Source organism: Mus caroli, chromosome 5, assembly GCF_900094665.2.
Source record: "Mus caroli chromosome 5, CAROLI_EIJ_v1.1, whole genome shotgun sequence".
Classification (NCBI taxonomy): Eukaryota; Metazoa; Chordata; class Mammalia; order Rodentia; family Muridae; genus Mus; species Mus caroli.
This window is the reverse complement of record NC_034574.1, coordinates 123,007,644-123,027,033: the sequence shown is the minus strand read 5'-3', so window position 1 is coordinate 123,027,033 and position 19,390 is coordinate 123,007,644. Positions and strand designations below refer to the sequence as shown.

The 19,390-nt window shown below is 45.0% G+C and overlaps 1 protein-coding gene across 3 annotated transcripts in view; it reads right to left on the bottom strand.

Annotated features, from left to right (window-relative positions):
- Rabgef1 (RAB guanine nucleotide exchange factor 1) overlaps positions 1 to 17,889 on the bottom strand; it is a 41,911-nt gene extending 24,022 nt beyond the window's left edge. The window contains exons 1-3 of one of the 3 annotated variants that reach the window (XM_021162461.1): positions 17,814 to 17,889; positions 2,926 to 3,111; positions 184 to 350 (exon numbers count right to left, since the gene is read on the bottom strand). In XM_021162461.1, the coding sequence (XP_021018120.1) occupies positions 184 to 350; positions 2,926 to 3,104 (346 nt within the window). In that variant the 5' untranslated portion in view covers positions 3,105 to 3,111; positions 17,814 to 17,889. Of the gene's footprint in view, positions 1 to 183; positions 351 to 2,925; positions 3,112 to 17,367; positions 17,393 to 17,813 lie in introns of those variants that run through there. The other 2 variants (XM_021162460.2, XM_029477840.1) reach the window with 2 other exon arrangements.
- Between the last annotated feature and the right edge of the window lie 1,501 nt (positions 17,890 to 19,390).

Below are 19,390 nucleotides of genomic sequence, written 5' to 3'. Positions count from 1 at the left end.
AAAAAAAAAAAAAAAACAAGGAAACAGTGTCTTCAAATCAAATGCCTGGCCATCAAACCTGACTTCCATGTGAAATCTGGACTAGAGCTCTCTTGGGCTTACAGAAGGGAAAGGCTGAGCCACCTGCATTCTGGATCTAGTCTGCAGCTTACTCAGGCATGGAAGAAGGAGAGAGAAAATTACCCTTCTTGGATCCAGCCCTGGAAGAGGCGCTGAAGAACTTCTTCACTGTGGTGACTTTTCGGGTTTTCTCATTGGTCTTCTTCTCCTCGAACTTGGAGAAGGTGAGGGGCTGGGCGCCTTGGCTGCTCTGGCTGCTTGCGAAGGCCTCTTCCTCCTCCCGCTGAAGTCTGAAATTCAGGGGAAAGTCTGTGAATGATCTGGGTCCTCTCCAGGTTTTCCCAGGGTCTAGAAGATCTTGTCCAAATTACTAAGAAAGATCTGACTTTATAAACAGAAACTAAATATACCAAGTGGGTCTGAGATCTCAGGTACATAGCTATTTTAAGATGAAATTCTATACCTGGTGAAGATTTCAATATATAGCTTTAATCTCCAGTACCCCACAAAAAACAAACACACAAACAAACATGTTTGACACCTATAGTCTCAGCAGTTGGGAGGCCCAGGAAGAAATATCACCATGTTTGAGAGCAACCTGCGTTATAGACTAAGACCCTTTCTTAAATTCCCAGATTAAGAACCAGGGCTTATGAGTGCTAGTGGGATGGCTTAGTGTGTAAAGGCACTTGTCACCAGCCTGCCCTCCTGAGTTTAATCTGGGAGCTCAAAGGGTAGGAAGAGAGAAATGACCACTGCAGTTATCCTCTGCCCTCCATACAAGGCTGCAGCATTTGTATACACTCACACATACCATAAATCAATGCAGGAGCTGGACAGATGGCTCAGGGTTCAAAAGCACTTGCTGTACCTGTAGAGGACCTGGTTTGGTTCCCAGCACACACATGGCAGCTCACAACCTCCTCTAACTGCAGCTCTAGAAATCTAACACACTCTTCTGGTCTCCTCAGGTACTGAACATGTATGGTGCACTTACATACATGCTGGCACCATACACATGTAAATAAGTCTTTAAAGGTGCAGAAAGAAATGTAACCTAGAGCATTTAAGGCTTAGGATGCAGCTACGTTGCCTAGCAAATCCCTGAGTTCAGTCCCCACCACTGCACACATGGTGGCACACCCTGTACTCCCACCATTTGGAAGGTAAAGGCAAGAGTATCCAAAGTCCAAGGTCACCCCTGATAACACAGTGAGTTTGAGGTCAGCTTGGGAGATAGAGAAAGATCCTGCCTCAAAATATCATTACAGGGCCAGCAAGGTGGCTCAGTAGGTAAGATAAAGGCACTTGCCACCAAGCCTGATGACCTAAATTCAATTCCCAAAACCCATCTAGCAGAAGGAAAAAGCCTCTGGCCTCTATACAACTCCTTCAACAAAACTAGATAATTTTAAAAACATAAACATTATGTACTATATGAACATGTGCATGTTATGGGGCTGGAGAGATGGCTCAGCAGTTAAGAGCACATACTGTTTTGCAGAGGACCTGTAAAAGGAACTTTTATTTGCCTGTTATAATTGTTGTCTGGTAGGCTTTCTGCTAACCTAGCCCTAGTCCTGTAAGCTTCTAGCCTTTGTATAATCCTAGCTAGGCCTAGAATGTTTCCAGCCTCTGAGACTTGCTTTTGAATGAGCTCACTTTTTCCTAGTTCTTTCTGAACTCAGCTGTTCAGGCTCAAACTCCTCTCCAAGCTGACTGATTCAATCTTTTCTTTCTTTCTCTCTCTCCCTCTCTCCCTCCCTCCCTCTCCACTCTGCTCCACTGGTCTCTAGGAACTCTACTGTATTCCTGTACTGTATGTACTCTCCTCTTCCTTTACTGTCTCTCTCTCCCTTAAATAGCTTCCCTTTCCTCACTTGTCTCGTGGGAGTTGGGCACATCCTATTCTGTCAAATCTTTCTCTGATTCATCACTCTGTCTGCCACTCAGTTAGATAACACTTTCAAACATGGCTGCTTCCTTCTGCAAACTAACTTTACCTTCATTGTTTGGGATTAAAGGTGTATACTAAGGGTGTGTCTGTATTATAGAGGGATTAAAGGTGTTTGCCAAAGGCTGAACCCACACCTTAACTAGAAACAGTTCTTTCTTTCTTTTTTTTTTTTAATTTTATTATTATTGTCTTCAGACAAGGGGGCATCAGATCCCATTACAGATTGAGCCGCCATGTGGTTGCTAGGATTTGAACTCAGGACCTCTGAAAGAGTAGTCAGTGCTCTTAACCACTGAGCCATCTCTCCAGCCCTTTTTTTAAGATTTATTTATTATTATACATAAGTACACTATAGCTGTTTTCTGACATACCAGAAGAGGGCGTCAGATCTCATTACAGGTGGTTGCGAGCCACCATGTGGTCGCTGGGATTTGAACTCGGGATGTTCGGAAAGAGAGGTCAGCACTCTTACAGGCTAAGCCATCTCACCAGCCCAACAGTTATTTTCAGTAAATAACACAATCTTGGGGTTCACAGTGTGATCAAATATCCTGCAACAAGGACCCAAGTTCAATTCATACACACACACACACACACACACACACACACACACACCAGGCTAAAGAGACAGTCAGAGAGCAGAGTTTAGTTCCCAAGGCCCATATCAAAAGATCCAAATTCACCTGTAACTCCAGTTCCAGGGAATCTGACTCCCACTTCTAACCTCTGCAGGTCCCCACACACATGTGACATATACACAAACAAATCTTTCAATGGTGCTCAGAAGTTCTATAGAAGTTCTATATGACTAGAACTCTAGATAAGCATGTCTGGGCATGGCAGGCTGTGTATCCGGATGTGTCTTGGTGACCACACCCCACCTCCACATAGCTTGTGAGGTCATTTACCGTTCTGCCAGTTCCCAGTCCTCTTGGATCTGCCTCTGCCGGGCCTTGTGGTACTCCTCCCTCCAGCACTTGGAGCAGAAACCCTGCCAGGCAGGGTTCCCGTAGTAACCGCATCCTTTCTTGCACAGGAGCTCAGATTGATCCACATGAATTCCCCTGCGTTCGGACTTCAGGCTCATCTTCTTCCTGATAACCAAGGAGTGAAAAAGCACTGAAAATTAATTTACTTCCATACTATTAAAATACAACATTTATGAAAAGCAAAATACAAATGAGTCTGAGATCTTCAAGCCATAGGGGAGAAAGAACAGGAGAGAAGAAAGTAGAAAAACCAAAGTTAAACACGGCAAATTCAAGTAGAGTCATAGTAAAGAAAGACTTCATCTGAGGTCTGAAATTCACAGAGCACCTTAAGAGACTAATACTGGATTAAAGACCTAAGCATAAAGCTTTAAACTCCTAGAAGGAAAGCTTCCTAACACTGGCAAGGACTTCTTCAATACGCCAAAAGCACAGGTAACCAAAGCAACAAAAAGACAAATGGTACAACAGCAAACTTCTGCACAACAACAAAGCAATCAACTGAGTAAAGAGGCCACCTACAGAATGGGAGAAGACATTTCCAACCTCCACAGAAAAGGTTAAATCCAAAATATCTAAAGGACACTGACGAAGCAACAACAAGGTAGAATACACAAAAGTGTCCAACAGACAGTAAGACCTTGTCTCAATAGACACACCAGAAAGCGGGTAGAGCTGAGATAGTTTGGCAGCTAAAGATTTCTGTCACCAAGGTTCATAAGCTGAGTTTGAACCCTGGGACCTACATGGTAGATGGAAAAGCAACTTCCCAAATGTTGCCGTGTGTGGTGGCATATAAATACACAAGCAAGATTAATAAAATACTTCTTATAATAGCCAACAAACTGGGTGTAGCAGTGCATGCCTTTAATCCTATCACTCAGAAGATAAAAGCAGGTGTATCTCTGAGTTCTAGGTCACCTAGAAATACTTCGTTAAGACCCTGTCTCAACAAGCAAACATGACTAATAAAGAGCAAGAATGTTGGCACATGCCTGCAATTCCACCAGTCTGAGGCAGGAAGACTGCAAGTTCTAGGCCCACCTAGCTTATAGAGTGAAACCTTATCTAGAAATAACCATTTAATTGTCAGAAAACACATCAAAGTATTGGAATAAATCAAAACCATAATGAGACAGCATTTCACAGAGCTGAGGAAGCCACCTTAAAGTGTTTATAGGAACACCTATCCATTATATATAGCCTTTTTTCCATTCAGAAGGCTGCAAATTGGAGGTGAATAGCCTGGTAATCTGTATTATCTGTAGGATCAGGCCATACCAAGCTCCCACAACCAGGACCAGAGGAGGCTAATAGCCCAAATGACCACTATGATAAATGTGTGCCGGAGACCATGCTAGGTCACCCCTAGGTCCTAGCTAAGGCAGGTAGCCATCTCTAGAACCTATCTTCTTGAAAGAAACGACATGTACTTTTAGAGGAGTTTCATTATCATTATGTCTCCTTGTGCACCAGGGATTGTATTACACCAGGAAACAGCTTCCCAAATTGTACTATGTCTAAGTATTCAAGGCAATAAACCACCAAGTATCAGACTCCCGAAGTTTGATCCAGCCCAGATGACTAAGTCAGGCTGAGCCAAGTTTATATTCCTACCTCTTCAAGGATCGTTTTGCTGCCAGTCATGACACCTCCCTTTATTCCTATGAATTTTTAGTTCATGTGTTTTGTTACAATGATGGAAAATTATCATAGCACAATGAAGGCACTATCCAAAACAGCCAGTAAAGATTGATTAAAACCGGTCCTGCGGAAATGGCTCAATAGATACAGTAACTGTTGCACAAGCATAAGGAACTCAGTCCAATCCCCAGCATCACCTAAGAGCTGGGAATGGCAATGTATACCTGTAACTCTAGTGCTGGGCATAGAGACAGGGAGATCCCTGGAATTTGCTAGCCAGTGGGCTAGCCAAAATGTGAGCTCAAAGTCTCAGGTCTTTTTCTCTGCACCCACATGAGTGCAGCTATGAAGCTGAGATCTGCTTTTGGCTTTGTGTTATGTCTGACTTCCTTCTAAGGTTTACCTTGTATCTGCATACCTTAATATTCAGCCAAAGTGTGCTCAAATCTCTCTGGTCAGTGGGGCATTGGTTTTAAGGGGGCAGAACCTGTGTATACAAAGACAACATGAAGTGGCCCCAGAAAACATCGGAGGGTTTGGTCTCAGTGCATTCTTTGGCACATATATAGATCCACTGGTAGGGTTCTATTTTATGTATGTATGATATATGTATGTCTTTATATGAGTGTGTAAATAGGTACACATATGTGTGCCCGTATGTGGAAGCCAGAGGTTGAAGTCGGATAGAATGCTTTCTTCAATTGCTATCCACCTTATTTTGTAAAAATGCATTTGCCAGATGTGCTAGCACACACCTTTACTTCCAGCACTTGGGAGGCAGAGGCAGGCCAGACTGGTATACATAGCGAGTTTGTGCCATTTAGAGCTACATTCTGTGACCCTGGATGGGCTGGGCTGGCAAGATAACTCAGCAGATAAAGGAACCTGCTGCCAGCCTGACAATCCCAGGGTCTGAAGTGGTGTACGGAGAGAACAGACTCCAGCAAGTTGCCTTCTGACCTCCATATAAGATATAAGATACATCTACAAATATACACATAAAGCAAATAAAATGAAAAAAGAAAAGAGATAAAAGCGCTTTTCCCAGAGCAGCGGGAGAGTCTGTTCACCGTGGAGTCAAATGAGTGCACCATGCCCCTCCCTGTACCAGTCAACAGACTAATACGTTCATGAAATCTGGGTTCCTTCATCTTGGACCCCTTAGCTGTGACTCTGCCTGCATGGGACTTGTGAGGCAAACGCACTCACTGTAACAGAGCCTATTCTGCTGATATCCTGAATAGTGGGTCCCTTTGTTCCTGTTACAGGAGTCTCAGGTCTTCTGCCTGTACCCATCAACTTTGGCGTGCTCACTTGCTACTTATAAGCAGAGCAAAGTTCCAGTCCTTCACTGTCCTTAACATTTCCAGCAAGCAGTACCCAGGAAGCCATTCACACCTCCAGCCATTAAAGCAAAACAAGAGGCCATCAGATGGGGCTAGGGGCTCAGTGATAAAGCACTTGCCTAAATTACTCAAGCTCTGGATTCAAGACCCAGCACTGTCAAAACAAAAACAAACAACAACTCCACCAGCATGGGGCATTACCCACACCTATCAGAAACTACATAGGCCCGGACATTAACACTGACAATGGCATTCCCTTTCATCCTGAGGTGGATGTAAACACTCCAGCTGACTGTTAATAGCTTCTTTTTCGTAGTTTGGGTTTTCTGAGAAGGTCCGACTCCGAAGTCCATACGAATATCAAACTCATGGCAATCCTCTTGCCTCAAGCGCCCTGAGTGCTGGCATTATAAGTGGGAGCCACAACCCAAATTGCCCTTAGAGTTCTTACTCGTGGATTCAACAGTCACACACTGACAGTCATGTGGGCCACTACAATAAACAAAAGCTCTGTGGATCTTAATGTTTCACATGGGCAGGATACAGCCAAGACCCGAAGGAAGAAACACTATTCATATTGACTAACTATTCTTTTTTGCTTTGTTTTTTGAGAAAGGGTTTCTCTGTTTCTCCCAGGCTGCCCAGGAGCTCTCTCTGTACCCGGACTCAGAGATCCGCCTGCCTCTGCTTCCCAAGCTCTGAGATGCACCACCACCATCCTGCCTACACCAACAGCCCATGTTTAAGAAACAAGCCCTGTATGTGTACATGCAATCTATGGGACTCTAACAACTACTTAGATAATAAGAATAAATAATAAAATACCTCACAGTACTACCAATATGTAAAAACATCTAGAAAATATTTTAATTGGAAAATTATGTGGCCAATGTAAAAATACTGATATAAAAAGCAATGATCATAGATACACCTATATTACTAGAACTTGGAAAGCTGAGGCAGGAAGGTTCTATGTTCAAGATCAGCCTTAACTACAAAAGACAAGAAATAGAAATAAAGAAGGTTTTAATGGTAAGGCTGCACTTAGTAATACATGCAGTGTCACTGAATAAAATACACATAAAGCATTAGTAAAATAACACAGGCTCCAAACTGCACATTTACTACAGATGACAGAATTCTCAAGGCTTTTAGGAACTCAGGAAAATGATTCCATAGTTCACCAGCAACAATAAATAGCACAGTGTTTAACTTTCTAAATTCATTTTCTGAATTTTTTCCTGCATACTAGTTAAACAGTCTAAACTTAGACAAATCACTAAAAAAAAATACAAAACCGGCCTGGCGGTGGTGGCACACGCCTTTAATCCCAGCACTTGGGAGGGAGAGGCAAGCGGATTACTGAGTTCCAGGCCAGCCTGATCTACAAAGTGAGTTCCAGGATAGCCAGAGAAACCCTGTCTCGAAAAAACAAAAAAAAAAAAAAAAAAAAAAAAAAAGCAAAACCCCCAAATGAATCCTAATATACCATAACACATAATATTAAGGGAAGGAGGAGAAAGGAATGTTTTAAGTAAACAGTTGTAAATAACCAGTCAGCGATCTGACATCTCTCAAAATAACTGGAAAAACCAGTTAAGAGGACTGAGAGGTGACTCAGTGGATGCTCCTGCAGAGATCCTGGGCTTGATTCCCAGCACCCACACAGCCGCTCATAACCGCCTGACCCCAGCTGCAGGGAATCTGATGCTTTCTCCTCCACTCCGAGGGCGCCTGCACTCGTGCACAGACAAGCACAGACAAACACAGACACATAAGTCATGAACTCAGGACGAATGTGTACAACACCACAGCCAGCTTCTCTTTTTTAATAAGAGGACAGTTTTCAATTTGTCACACTATGTAACCCAAGCTGGTCTACAGTCCTAACTCAGTCTCCCACATGATGGGATGACAGATGTCCACACCACACCTGGTACAACTTAAACACTTTCAAGAGAGACAGAAGGATGACAGAATTCACAAAACTTCTATACCTAGAAGCTAGGGGAAAATCAAGAAGGAAGTGAAATTTGAATACATAAATTTAAACGTCCATCTAGTTTTAAAATGGCCTCACCTGGGACAAAAATAGGTAGGCAAAAAGAAGAGTGGAAACTAGCATTTACATGTGACAATGAGGTATTTTAGTATACAGAGAGATAATATTAACAAAAAGCCTGAGATTGGCTGGCAGCTGTGCAGGACAAGGACACGGGCAGGTTCTTTGTAAACTGGAGCAGCCTCCTGGAAACACAAGGGGAAAGCCTAACATGTGCACTTGACATTTTGAAAAGGCGATGCTTGCCACTCATGGGATAAGGGAACTCACTTCCCACAGCCTCAGCAGTGTTAGAAAACGTTTTAACTTTTGTCAATCAACAGTTAGCCAATGTTACTGCTATTTGTCTTTACATTTTATTTTTAACTATGTGATATGTGGGGGGGGGGAGGGGGGGTATCCTGTGCACAGGTGAGTGTGGGTGTTCAAGGAGGCCAGGAAAGGCTGTTGGGTCCCAGGGAGCTGGAGCTACAGGTACTTGAATGTTCCCAGCATGGGTGCTAAATGTTCTCTGTAACAGCAGTACATGCTCTTAACTACTGAGCCAGGTCTTTAGCACCTGATTAACAATTTTTACTGATATTCGTTACCATACATACATTTGCTTCAAATAATTTAACCACTGAAATTTTCTGCTCCTGTGTCTATATCTCTAAAATTTCCCTTTGATTCCCAGGTCCTCTTTTTGAATTATCCTGTTTGTTTGTTTTGGGTTTTTTGTTTTTTGGGGTTTTTTTTGGCTTTTTTTGAGTCAGGGTTTCTCGGTGTAGCCCTGGCTGTTCTGGAACTCACTTTGTAGACCAGGCTGGCCTCGAACTCAGAAATCCGCCTGCCTCTGCCTCCTGAGTGTTCAGATTAAAGGCATGCGCCACCACGCCCTGCTTTTTGAGTTTTTATTTTGTTTTTGCTTTTGGGGTTTGTGTGTGTGTGTGTGTGTGTGTGTGTGTGTGTGTAGTCCTGGCTGTCTTGGAACTCAACTCTGTGGACCAGGCTGGCCTTGAACTCAGAAATTCGCCTGCCTCTGCCTCTCAAGAGCTGGGATTAAAGACATGCATCACTACCACCACCTGGCTTGAATGATTTTGTAGCCTTCTTTTATGTTATGAGGGCACCATCACACAAAGACATGGCATTTCAGATCTGTATACGGGTTTTACCAACTTCCCCTCATGATACATTCTTTCTAAAAGCAGTATATCATGCAGACAATTGACATCAGAGTTTCCGTGTTAACTGTTACAAAACAAAGTATGTAAACACTACCCTGTCCAAGTAATCCCAAAAGATAATCAGACCCACAGGACACAATCCGGGGAGTGAACTGAGCTAGTGGAGCAGCATTGTTCAGGCCTTCCAAGCACCATCCTCTGCTGTGCCCAGCCAGATCCTCCTCCCACGAGCAAAGTTAGGGCTCTAATCTGAGCATGCTCAAAATAATCCACATGTGCTAGCCAACTGTCGTCCTCTCTCAAGACTCTTCCAGAGAAGCAGTCAGCACTCAAATGGACCATTACTAAGTACCAGAGCAGCAGATGTGGCTCCACCTGAGCAGCAGCACTGCATAGAGCATCTCCCCACAGGAGGGGTGTCTCCAGTGCTATTTGGCTTAGTTCTGCTCTAGCCATTTCACCTTTCTCAAACACTTCCGTGTCACAGCGTCTGAGAATCTGAGTTTATCCAAGCCCTGGGCGATGCTAATGGGAACCACCTTGGAAAGCACAGCTATAAAGAAAGCACTGCCAGCTGCGAAGAGACTCATCTCCCCTGACCAGCAGGGGATGCCCTTTTCTTTTTCAATTATTTTTATTTTTGTCAATAGGAGTATGCCTCTGCATCACAGAAGCTAGAAAAAGACAGGCTTTCTGGAGCTAGAGTGACAGGTACTTGTAAACCACCATGTGGATGCTGGGAATTGAACCCAAGTCCTCAAGATCAGTCAGTGCTCATAGAGCTGGGCCATCTCTCCAGCCTGGGATGCCCTTTTCTGAGTGTGACAGAAGCCTGTGACAACCTCTTGCTAAGAACTGAAAAGCTAGAAACAGTGTGAGATATCAAGGTTTAAAGCACCATCATAAATGCAAAGGAAAGGAAAGGAAAGGGAGGGGAGGGGAGGGGAGGGGAGGGGAAAGCAAGCCAGTCAGTCACACAAGCCTATAAGCCAAACACTTGGAAGGCTAAAGAGGAAGATTGCAAGTTCAAGGGCATCTTGAATTAGCTAGCAAAACCTTTGTCTCAGCAGGTGAAGGCATTTGCAGTATAGGCCTGATGATTTCAGTTCAATTTCTAGAACTCACAAGCACACTCAGACATGTAAAAATAATAACGTTTTTACAAGAATAATTACAGGGAGCTGGAGAGATGACTTAGAGGTTAAGAGCACTTGCTGATCTTGCAGAAGACCTAGCTGGGTTCTGTTCCCAGCACCCACATGGTATCTAGACAGGGATGGTTCCCACCTAAAAACTGCCTGTAACTTTAACTCCAGAGGATCCAGTATCTTCCGGCCTTGCATGCACATACATACAGGCAAACACACCCATTCACATACAATACAATTATTTTTAAAAAAGAAATTAGAAAGAAAATGGAATAAACGTGGAGATGGGGCTGGGAGTGTAGTGCAGAGGTATATAGCACTTGCCTAAAAAGTACTAAGTACTGCGTTTGACCCCCAGGACCACAGAACATATAATATATGGCTAGATAGGCTACTTCCCATTGTCTCTGTCATAACACATTCTAGTTTGTAGGCCAAGTAATAACATAATAAAGTATTCTAGAAGGTCGGGCTAGCATGTGGGCTTGAAAGCATGTTACCATCCAAAGCTCACCAATAGTATTAAAAGTGAGCCATCCATGGCTGGACAGTACCTGAAACCCTCCGCAGACTCCACACACTTGCCACGCTAGGTTCCAAGTGTGGCAGCTAACAAATTTTCACTGACTGTAACATAATTTGCTACACAGAAGGCAAGCATATCATCTCGGTCTATTTCCTATAAAGAACTTTGGTTTTTTCCTCTTTCTTCTCTTAATGCACTGCTGAGGCTGGAGGTCAGGGGCCTGTGCACACGATGACAATACTGAGAGCACTGCACACCAGACCTGTGGTGAATTCTAGTCTACCTCTTTTGCCTTCAATTCTTCCTGTCTTTATAATTCTCATTTGGGTTACCCTATTGCAGTCAAAGCTTTGGTCACTGGTCCAACTCATTCTTCAGGGCACATTTTAAAAACGTAAACGTTTGATGGAAATGCAATGAAGAAGTTACAACATCACACCACTGTATCTAGACAAGGGTGGTCCCACCTACTGCTTACTAAGGATAAGTAAGAGCCCTCTCCTGGCTACGCCAACCATGCTGGCACTCTAGAAATCTTAACTAGGGTTCCTGAAAAAGTAACCTTTCAGTGTGCAAACCACAGTGACTTCCTAAGACGTCCTAGCCTGAGATGAGTGGACTTGTTCCCACCGTAAACACATTCCTCTGGGTACACTTTGCAAGATGATGCTCTGAGCTGAAGCTGGAATCTCAAAGCCTGCGTCTAGAAAGGAATTCTCACTCGTTTGCTATCCTTTCAGCCCATCTCCTGCTGGGATGTCAACCTTGTCCATTCATCCAAACCACACACACACACACACAGGATAATGCACATGGTTCTGACTGTCCGACACCATAAAATACATCTATTCAAGGCATTTTCCTGACAGCACGAGATCAAAGTAAAAGCCGAAAAAACACTTGAGGGTAGTAAGAGACTGTCCAAGCTTATCTTGGTCATCTAAAACAGAGCCTTGATTGAACTGTAAGATGGAAACTCTTGGATCCCGAGACCAGGAGCAGTTCAGCTGACACACAACAGAGCACACAACCCTTCCAAAAGGCACATGGAAACTGAAGGGATTGAGTTTCTGATTACCTTTCAAGGCCACGAAACCATTCTACTCCTTTCTCCACTGGCTACTAGCAAGCAAAGCCACCTCTGTAGCTCTGGACCGGACACTTCAGACGTCATAGCTGGCCCTTGATCCTCCAGCTCACTCTCCATTTACTCTGAGTCACTCAGCCACTCATCTCCCTGTGTGTTACCAGCAGCAGAGCAGGGTGGGCAAGCCCTTACAAGCCATTAAGAATCCTTTCTGGAACAAGATGTGGTACAAGAGGTATGCTCTACTTAGGAAAATTATAGTATAACACAAATACAGTTTTATCCACTAATAAACATTTTGAGCTCAATCTTTAAAAGCATCTTTTAAATATGCTCCAAAGTGCCATCCAAAGAAAAAGAAACTGCTTTAGTAAACAGTATACCTAAAATTAGAAAATTCTATATGCTATTATAGAAGAACTGAAAAAAAAATAAAACACTGTCATTATATATTTTTTAACTTGAAAGCACGGGAAAATTATAAATATAATCTATATAAAAATTCCCCAAATTATGAGCAAAGTACAAGGAGACATATATAAAAAGGTCACATGGAAGGCATTATTTTACACTACACTTAAAAAAAGAAAGAAATAGAAATTACAAAAAATAAAAATAATAAAAAAAGGTCAAGTGCGGTGGCACACACCTTTAATCCCAGTGAGGCAAAGGCAGGCAGATCACTGAGGTCAGCCTGTTCTACACAGTGAGTTCAAGACCACACTGACCTACAAAGTGAGGACCTACCTCAAACTAACAAAACGAATAAAAATACACAAGATCAGCACAGTTTCCATATCAACAATCACTCATTAGTACCTTTCAGGTTACTAACGTATAGGTTAATACAAATAAGTACTTTTATCAGAGCTACCTTCATGCTAAAATTCCCAAGTACAGATGCTAATACCACATGAGCAGGCATCTGAAAACTCTCGATTTCCTACTTCTGATGAGCAGCAGTGGCAGGAGAGGTATAAAAATCATAAGCTGATGAAGGATTATGCATCTAGTATTACACTCTTAAAAATGTTTAGAGTTGCCGGGCACCTTTAATCCCAGCACTTGGGAGGCAGAGGTAGGCGGATTTCTGAGATCGAGGCTAGCCTGGTCTTCAGAGTGAGTTCCAGGACAGCTAGGGCTACACAGAGAAACCCTGTTTTGAAAAACAAACAAACAAACAAAAAGTTTAGAGTTCATACAAAACTTTAAAAAAAAAATCAGTTTGTTTTTTGGTTTTGTTGTTGTTGTTGTTGTTGTTTTTTGAGACAGGGTTTCTCTGTGTAGTCCTGGAACTCACTCTGTAGACCAGGCTGGCTTTGAACTCAGAAATCCACCTGCCTCTGCCTCCCAAATGCCCTGGCCCACAGCTTATTCTAAAAAAATAACCCTCATTTTTCTTTCAGGGTTGGGGAGATGACTCACTGAATAAACATGCCTGCTCACTAACAATTTGAGTTTGGTCACCAAGGACTCATGGTGGAAGGAGAAAACCAACCACCATGGTTTGTCCTCTGACCTCCACACATGTCCAGAGCATGCTCACACACATACAAACTGATCACAAAAATGACTTTTAAAGATTTGTTTTTATATCTATGAGTGTTTGCCTGCATGCGTGCATGTGCACCACGAGTGTGCCTGGTGCTTACCAAGGCCAAAAGAGATCAGATTCTCTAGAACTGGAGTTACAGGTTGTTGTGAGCTGCAGTATGGGTGCTAGCACGCAAACCCAAGTCCTCTCCAAGATTAGCAAGTGCTCTTAACCACTGAGCAATCTCTCCAGCCCTCACCCCATTTTTAATTTAGTCCCCACATTTAATCTTAATATACCCCAAGTTCGGTTACAATGACTTTGCTGAATGACAACTCAGCAGACTCACTTAAAAAGTGTCCATAGATTTTACTCAGGATGGGGTGTAGTGGCACAAGCCAGGTCTACATAGTGAGTTCCAGGACAGCCAGAGCTACATAGAGAGACATTGTTTCAAAAAATAATAACAAAAACAAAAACCAACACAAGATTTCACTCAGTTCCATCTTAGCTGTCCTGCACCTGGCAAAGGCTCACACCATGCTTAGAGCCCTCAAGGCTCTGGCTACATTCTTGTTTCAGATCCAAACAATCTCCTCCCCATCATTTGGGAATAAAAGGCTTATGACTTGGGACAGGTTGGGCAGATCAGTGGTGCAGGATTTGCAGAGCATGTGCTCCACATACCCCCAGTACCCAGCCCAGGACCCCCAGCTCAGTGTGTGCACATTCTCTGATTCCTACTGGAGATGCACCAGGGTTATCCCTCTGATCAGGATTTATGACTTCTGTTACATCTAATTAACTGATCATAATCACCATAATTGGCTGTTCTGATGACTGTAAGCCTGGAAAGTATGTCACCAAAAACAAGGAAAACTTCTCTTATACAAGCAAAGTTAGACTTCCTACCCCTGTGGAAAGAGCTTCATTAAAAACAGAAATCTCTGAAAACAGGCACTGGACCAGAAAGACAACTCAGGGGTTAAGAGCACGGACTGCTCTCTTAGAAGACCCAAGTCTAATTCCCAGTACCACACCAGGGGATCTGACAGCCTCCTCTGGTCTTTAAGGGTACCTCATTTGCACGTACCTCATTACACAGAGCACACATAAAAAAAAAAAAAAAGATAAAGGCAGCCATCAAAGCATCCAGCATGGAAGGCAAGTGCCCCACCAGCAGTGACGGCCCAGACCTTCTCCTGTGACTTTAATTGAGACTCACTAAGTTGCCCAGGCTGGCCTGCTTTGGCAATCTTCTGCTTCAACCTCCTGAGTAGCTGGGCTTACAGGTTTGCTAGAACACAGCCTCTTAAAAGTGTTTTGGGAACTTTATTCAAACATTAAAAATCACCCCTTAAATAGTAATCAACGTGATAAGATCAACAGTCATTTCCCCTGTACACACTACTTCATACAGTGTTGTGAGCATTGGGCAAGATTTCCAAAATGGTTGGCCTTTTCCATGAAGCTCTCAATGTTATTGGGGTGACTTTATTATTAGGCTAAGAAAGGCACTTGGCAACACTTCTAGTGATGCATAGGTGTTGATTGCAGACATCTCTTCTAGAGATGCTTATCTCACAGCCAATGAAACGAGTACCAAAATTTAAATGTACACAGTCAAGATTTAAAATTCTATGGTATCTAGCCAAAGACTGGGAGAAGTCCAGGGATTACTCTCATGCAGTCAGCAAGTACCCATGGAACCTATAAATACCCAATATGAATTGGGAGTGGAGAGATAAAAGTAGATTTCCTGTTATTGGGAGTCAATCTTAGTAATGAGTACACGATTCAACTCAAATACTTAATCACCAGAAAAGATGGCCAAGCAAGACGGTACCTAACCCAGAACTACCTCGGACACAATCATCCTCAACCATACAGCAGCCTCTGTGTGTGTGTGTGTGTGTGTGTGTGTGTGTGTGTGTGTGTATGTTTGCTTAGAAGTTATCTTAACCTGGTCCCTTCTTCCATCCTCCACACTTCAAAAGGTTGGCCGGTGCTCTGATCCTCAGTGCTCTAGCCTAGCGCACACCATGATGAAATTCTGTGGGAGATTTTTGTTTTCTTTCTCTGCAGTGGTGGGGATAAAACCCAAGGCCTTGGTGCAAACTAGGCAAACATTTCACACCTTAAGGATCTCTACCGTCCACTATCATGTGCTAACGGGTGCCCCTGGAGCCTGGAGAAGGGCATAGATCCCCTGGATCTGGAAGTTGGACAGTTGTGAGCTACCATGTCCAAACCAGGATCCCGTACAAGAGCAGCCAGATCTCTTAACCAGGGAGCTAACTCTCCAGCCAAAATGTTGTAAGCAAGTAAAGATTCAAATCCTGGCTGCACCTTCACTCTCTGATCAGGAACCACTAAATCTTGGAGACTCTTAAGAAGTCCACGCACATGTCTTGGAGGTATACTGTCCTTTAAAGTGTCTCTCTCTTCCTTAAAGCCCGTGCTTAATTCTATATTAAAACTGTTTCTTAATAAACTCTAACTTCATTTCATCAAAGGCAAAAGGAGGGGGGGCTGGGGAGATGGCAAAAATAAAGTACTTGCCACACAAGCATGAGAACCTGAATCAGGTCCCCAGTACCCACACCAAAAAAGTGTTCCCTGTAGCTTGTGGGCTAGCTAGTAGTAGTCTAGGCAAATCCAGCTCCAGGTTCACTAAGAACCTGTCTCAATGAAAGCCAAGGCTAGTGTGACACCAAGGAAGATAGCTAACATTTTTGCTAACCTCTGGCCTCCACATGCACACACTGTGAACACACATACCAAAAGAAAAGACAGGCAAGGCAGTGGTCCACACCTGCAATCTCACCACTTGAGAGGCCCAGGCAGGAGGACTGCTCCAAGTTCAGAGTCTTGCCTGATCACCTGATCTACACAGCCAGAGCTGTATTGTGAGATCCTGTCCCCCAAAATTAACACACAAATCAAAATAAATAAATAATCCCCCAAACAGTAACTCTCAGAGGCTGAATAGAAACTGGGACTGTAGCTCAGTTAAACAGCCCCTATCTAACGTGTGTAAACCTTAAAGTCAGTCATCACTAAGTAACAAGCAAGCTCCCCCCCCCCATCCCACTAACACGCACCTCCCCCCAAAACAGTCTATGTAGCCTGGACTGTCCTGGAACTCACTCTGTAGACCAGGCCTGTTCAAACTCATACAGATCTACCTGTCTCTGCCTCCTGCATTCTGGTATTAAAGGTGTGAGCCACCGCCACCACCGCCCAGTAACAAGCTTGGCAAGACCATTTTATTTTAGACTCCTCTTTCTTCTTTTAACTGCGACTCTGGTGGGCGGGAGGATCGACTATTACTCTGTAGTATAGGCTGGCCTCAAACTCACTACATAGCCCCGTTGATGTCAAAACTCCCAAGACTGTTCCTGCCTCAATTTCCAAATACTGGGATGTCAGAAGTGGGTGACTAATTGGGTCTTCCTTTGAAAAGTAATTCTAGGTTTGTAGGTTAAAAGACCCAACAGTTAACTTCCAGGAGGTGGCAGGGGGTGGGGGGACGATAGGGGGTCTTACCACAAAACTAGGTGACGCTGTAAAACTTCTGCCAGTATCACATCTAAACTCCACAGACAGACCGAGCCTACCACATCCAGCAACACATTTCCCAACCACAGAGGTTGGTCATCAGCTCTGAGACACAGCCAGCTGCCAATGACCTAGTCTCCAAGGCGCTTCCCTCTATGGAGCCAACTTCCGCGAAGGGATGGAAGGACATCCCCTTGGCTCTCCCTTCCAGACAGCTCGGAATCAGGGACTGCCTTTATTATTATTTTCCATAAAAGGGTCTTCCTCAGTGGCAGAGGGCTGACCTCAAAACTCACGGCAATCCTCCTGCCTCAGCTTCAGGACTTCTCATTCAGAGACAACCATAACCTTGGCCTCTAGCACCTGGACGAGTATTCAAAACCCCGCGCCACAGCAGCCGCACCAGCCGCGGGACCCACGCGGGCTCCGGATGGGACCCGCCCGGCTGCAACCACAACTCCAGACTCGGACAGGATCGGAGCGGCAGCCGACGACCGGGGAGCGTGTCCTCCGGGGAGCCCGAGTCCCGCCGAGCTGAGAAGAACTCGGCCGAGCTGGAGAGGCCGAGAGCAGCAGCAGAGCTCCGACGGCCTGGCCCTATGCGCCCGCCCGCCCGCCCTCCCGGCTGAGAGGCGGAACGGAGCGGCCCCGGTCAGCGCGCGGCCGGACACCGCCGCCGCCGCCCCGCTCCGAGTGGGAACGCGCCTCCGGAGCCCCCGTCCCTCCGAACCTGCTCCGCGGCTCCGCCGGCGTCCGACCGCCGCTCCCAGCGCCGCTTCAGTCACTCGGCTCCCTGCCCCGCCCCTGCCCCCGCACGCCCCGCCCCCGGCACCGCGAGCACGCGCGCGGTGCGTACGCGTGGCGTCATTTCCGTGACGCTTCGGACTTCCGGGGACTGGCTGGCGGCTGGCCGGAAAAGATTGCGACGCTCTGGAGGCTGTCCACCCGAAGGGGCAGTCCCTGAGGGCAGGGGACACCGAGTGACCGTGAGGCCCTCGCTGGCGTGTCTGTGACTCGCGAGAAGCCGCGGTTTCCCCTGTCATCCCTCATTCCGTCTACCAGCTTCTGCTTGCATTAGCCTGAGGGCGACATGGAGCCCCGAAGACAGCCATACACGAAACGGGACGTCAAAGTCTGGGACCAGGAGACATCTCCCAGCGAGTAGCGAATGCGGCCGCCAGAGGGAAATACAAACACACCTTTCCCCTAGTGAGCAGTTAGCAGGGAATAGATAGTCAGGAACAAGATCGAGAGGGAAAAGTTTAGCACATAACTGCCTGTCTGTAAAGATAGATAAGGCTCCCAGTGGACAGTTGACATGCCACCTCACTAGCTTTTGTTATCTCCCTGAGCCAAGAACCGTCGGGGTGGAGGAGATGAAGTTATAGGATAGGCGAGGAGAGAATTCAGAATGAACCCTACAAATGAGCAACCCAGAGTCCGTGAGACTGGCTCTCAGCTCTGGAAAAACAAAAACAAAACACTGTTCCCAGCAGAATTTTTTTTTAACCCCTGTCTCAATAAATGCCTGTTTTCACCTTTTCTGACTCGCTGCTATTTTGTTTTTCACTCCTGGGCACTCGCCCATAGAAAGAGCCTGGTCACCTGGGCAGATGGCCCACAGAAATGAACACTCCTGGTTTGCTCTTTTTAAGAGCAGGACTTGAAACTGATTCAGTTTAGGAGAATCTTAAGGAAATTGGTCCAATAGCAACTAGGCTGTGATCCCAGCCCAGGGTAGGTGGAGACAGGAGGTTCAGGAGTTCCCATCTCTAGTGTTCTTGGCCTGGGCAAATATAAGGAAGGTTGTGGGGTATAGCTTCATATCGAGAGCACTTGATGATGCAGGAGTTGTGAGAATAAAAGGATCTTTCATGACCCAGCTGTGCTTCGCACAAGGCTGTAGGGTGCCAGACAGGGTCAGGTTGGCCTAGGGAAGTGGCTCCAAGTTGGATGTTTAAGGTCTATGAAGATTAAAGACAGACAAATGAGGTGAAAGCGAGTTTTATGAAAGAGGATTACAAATAAAGAGGGCCAGAGAGATGTTTTGGTGTGTAAAAGGTTTCCCATTCAAGCTTGACAACCTAAATCCAAATCCTGGAACTGACCTGACAAAAAAAAAAGGAGAAGGAGGGGATGGAGAGATGACTCAGTGGTTAAGAACGGTGCTTGCTCTTTCACAGGACCTGGGTTCGATTCCCAGCACCCACATGGCAGCTCACAACTGTCTGCAACTCCAGTTGCAGAGGATCCAATACCCTCACACAGACACACATGCAGTCAAAATACCAGTGTACGTAAAATAAA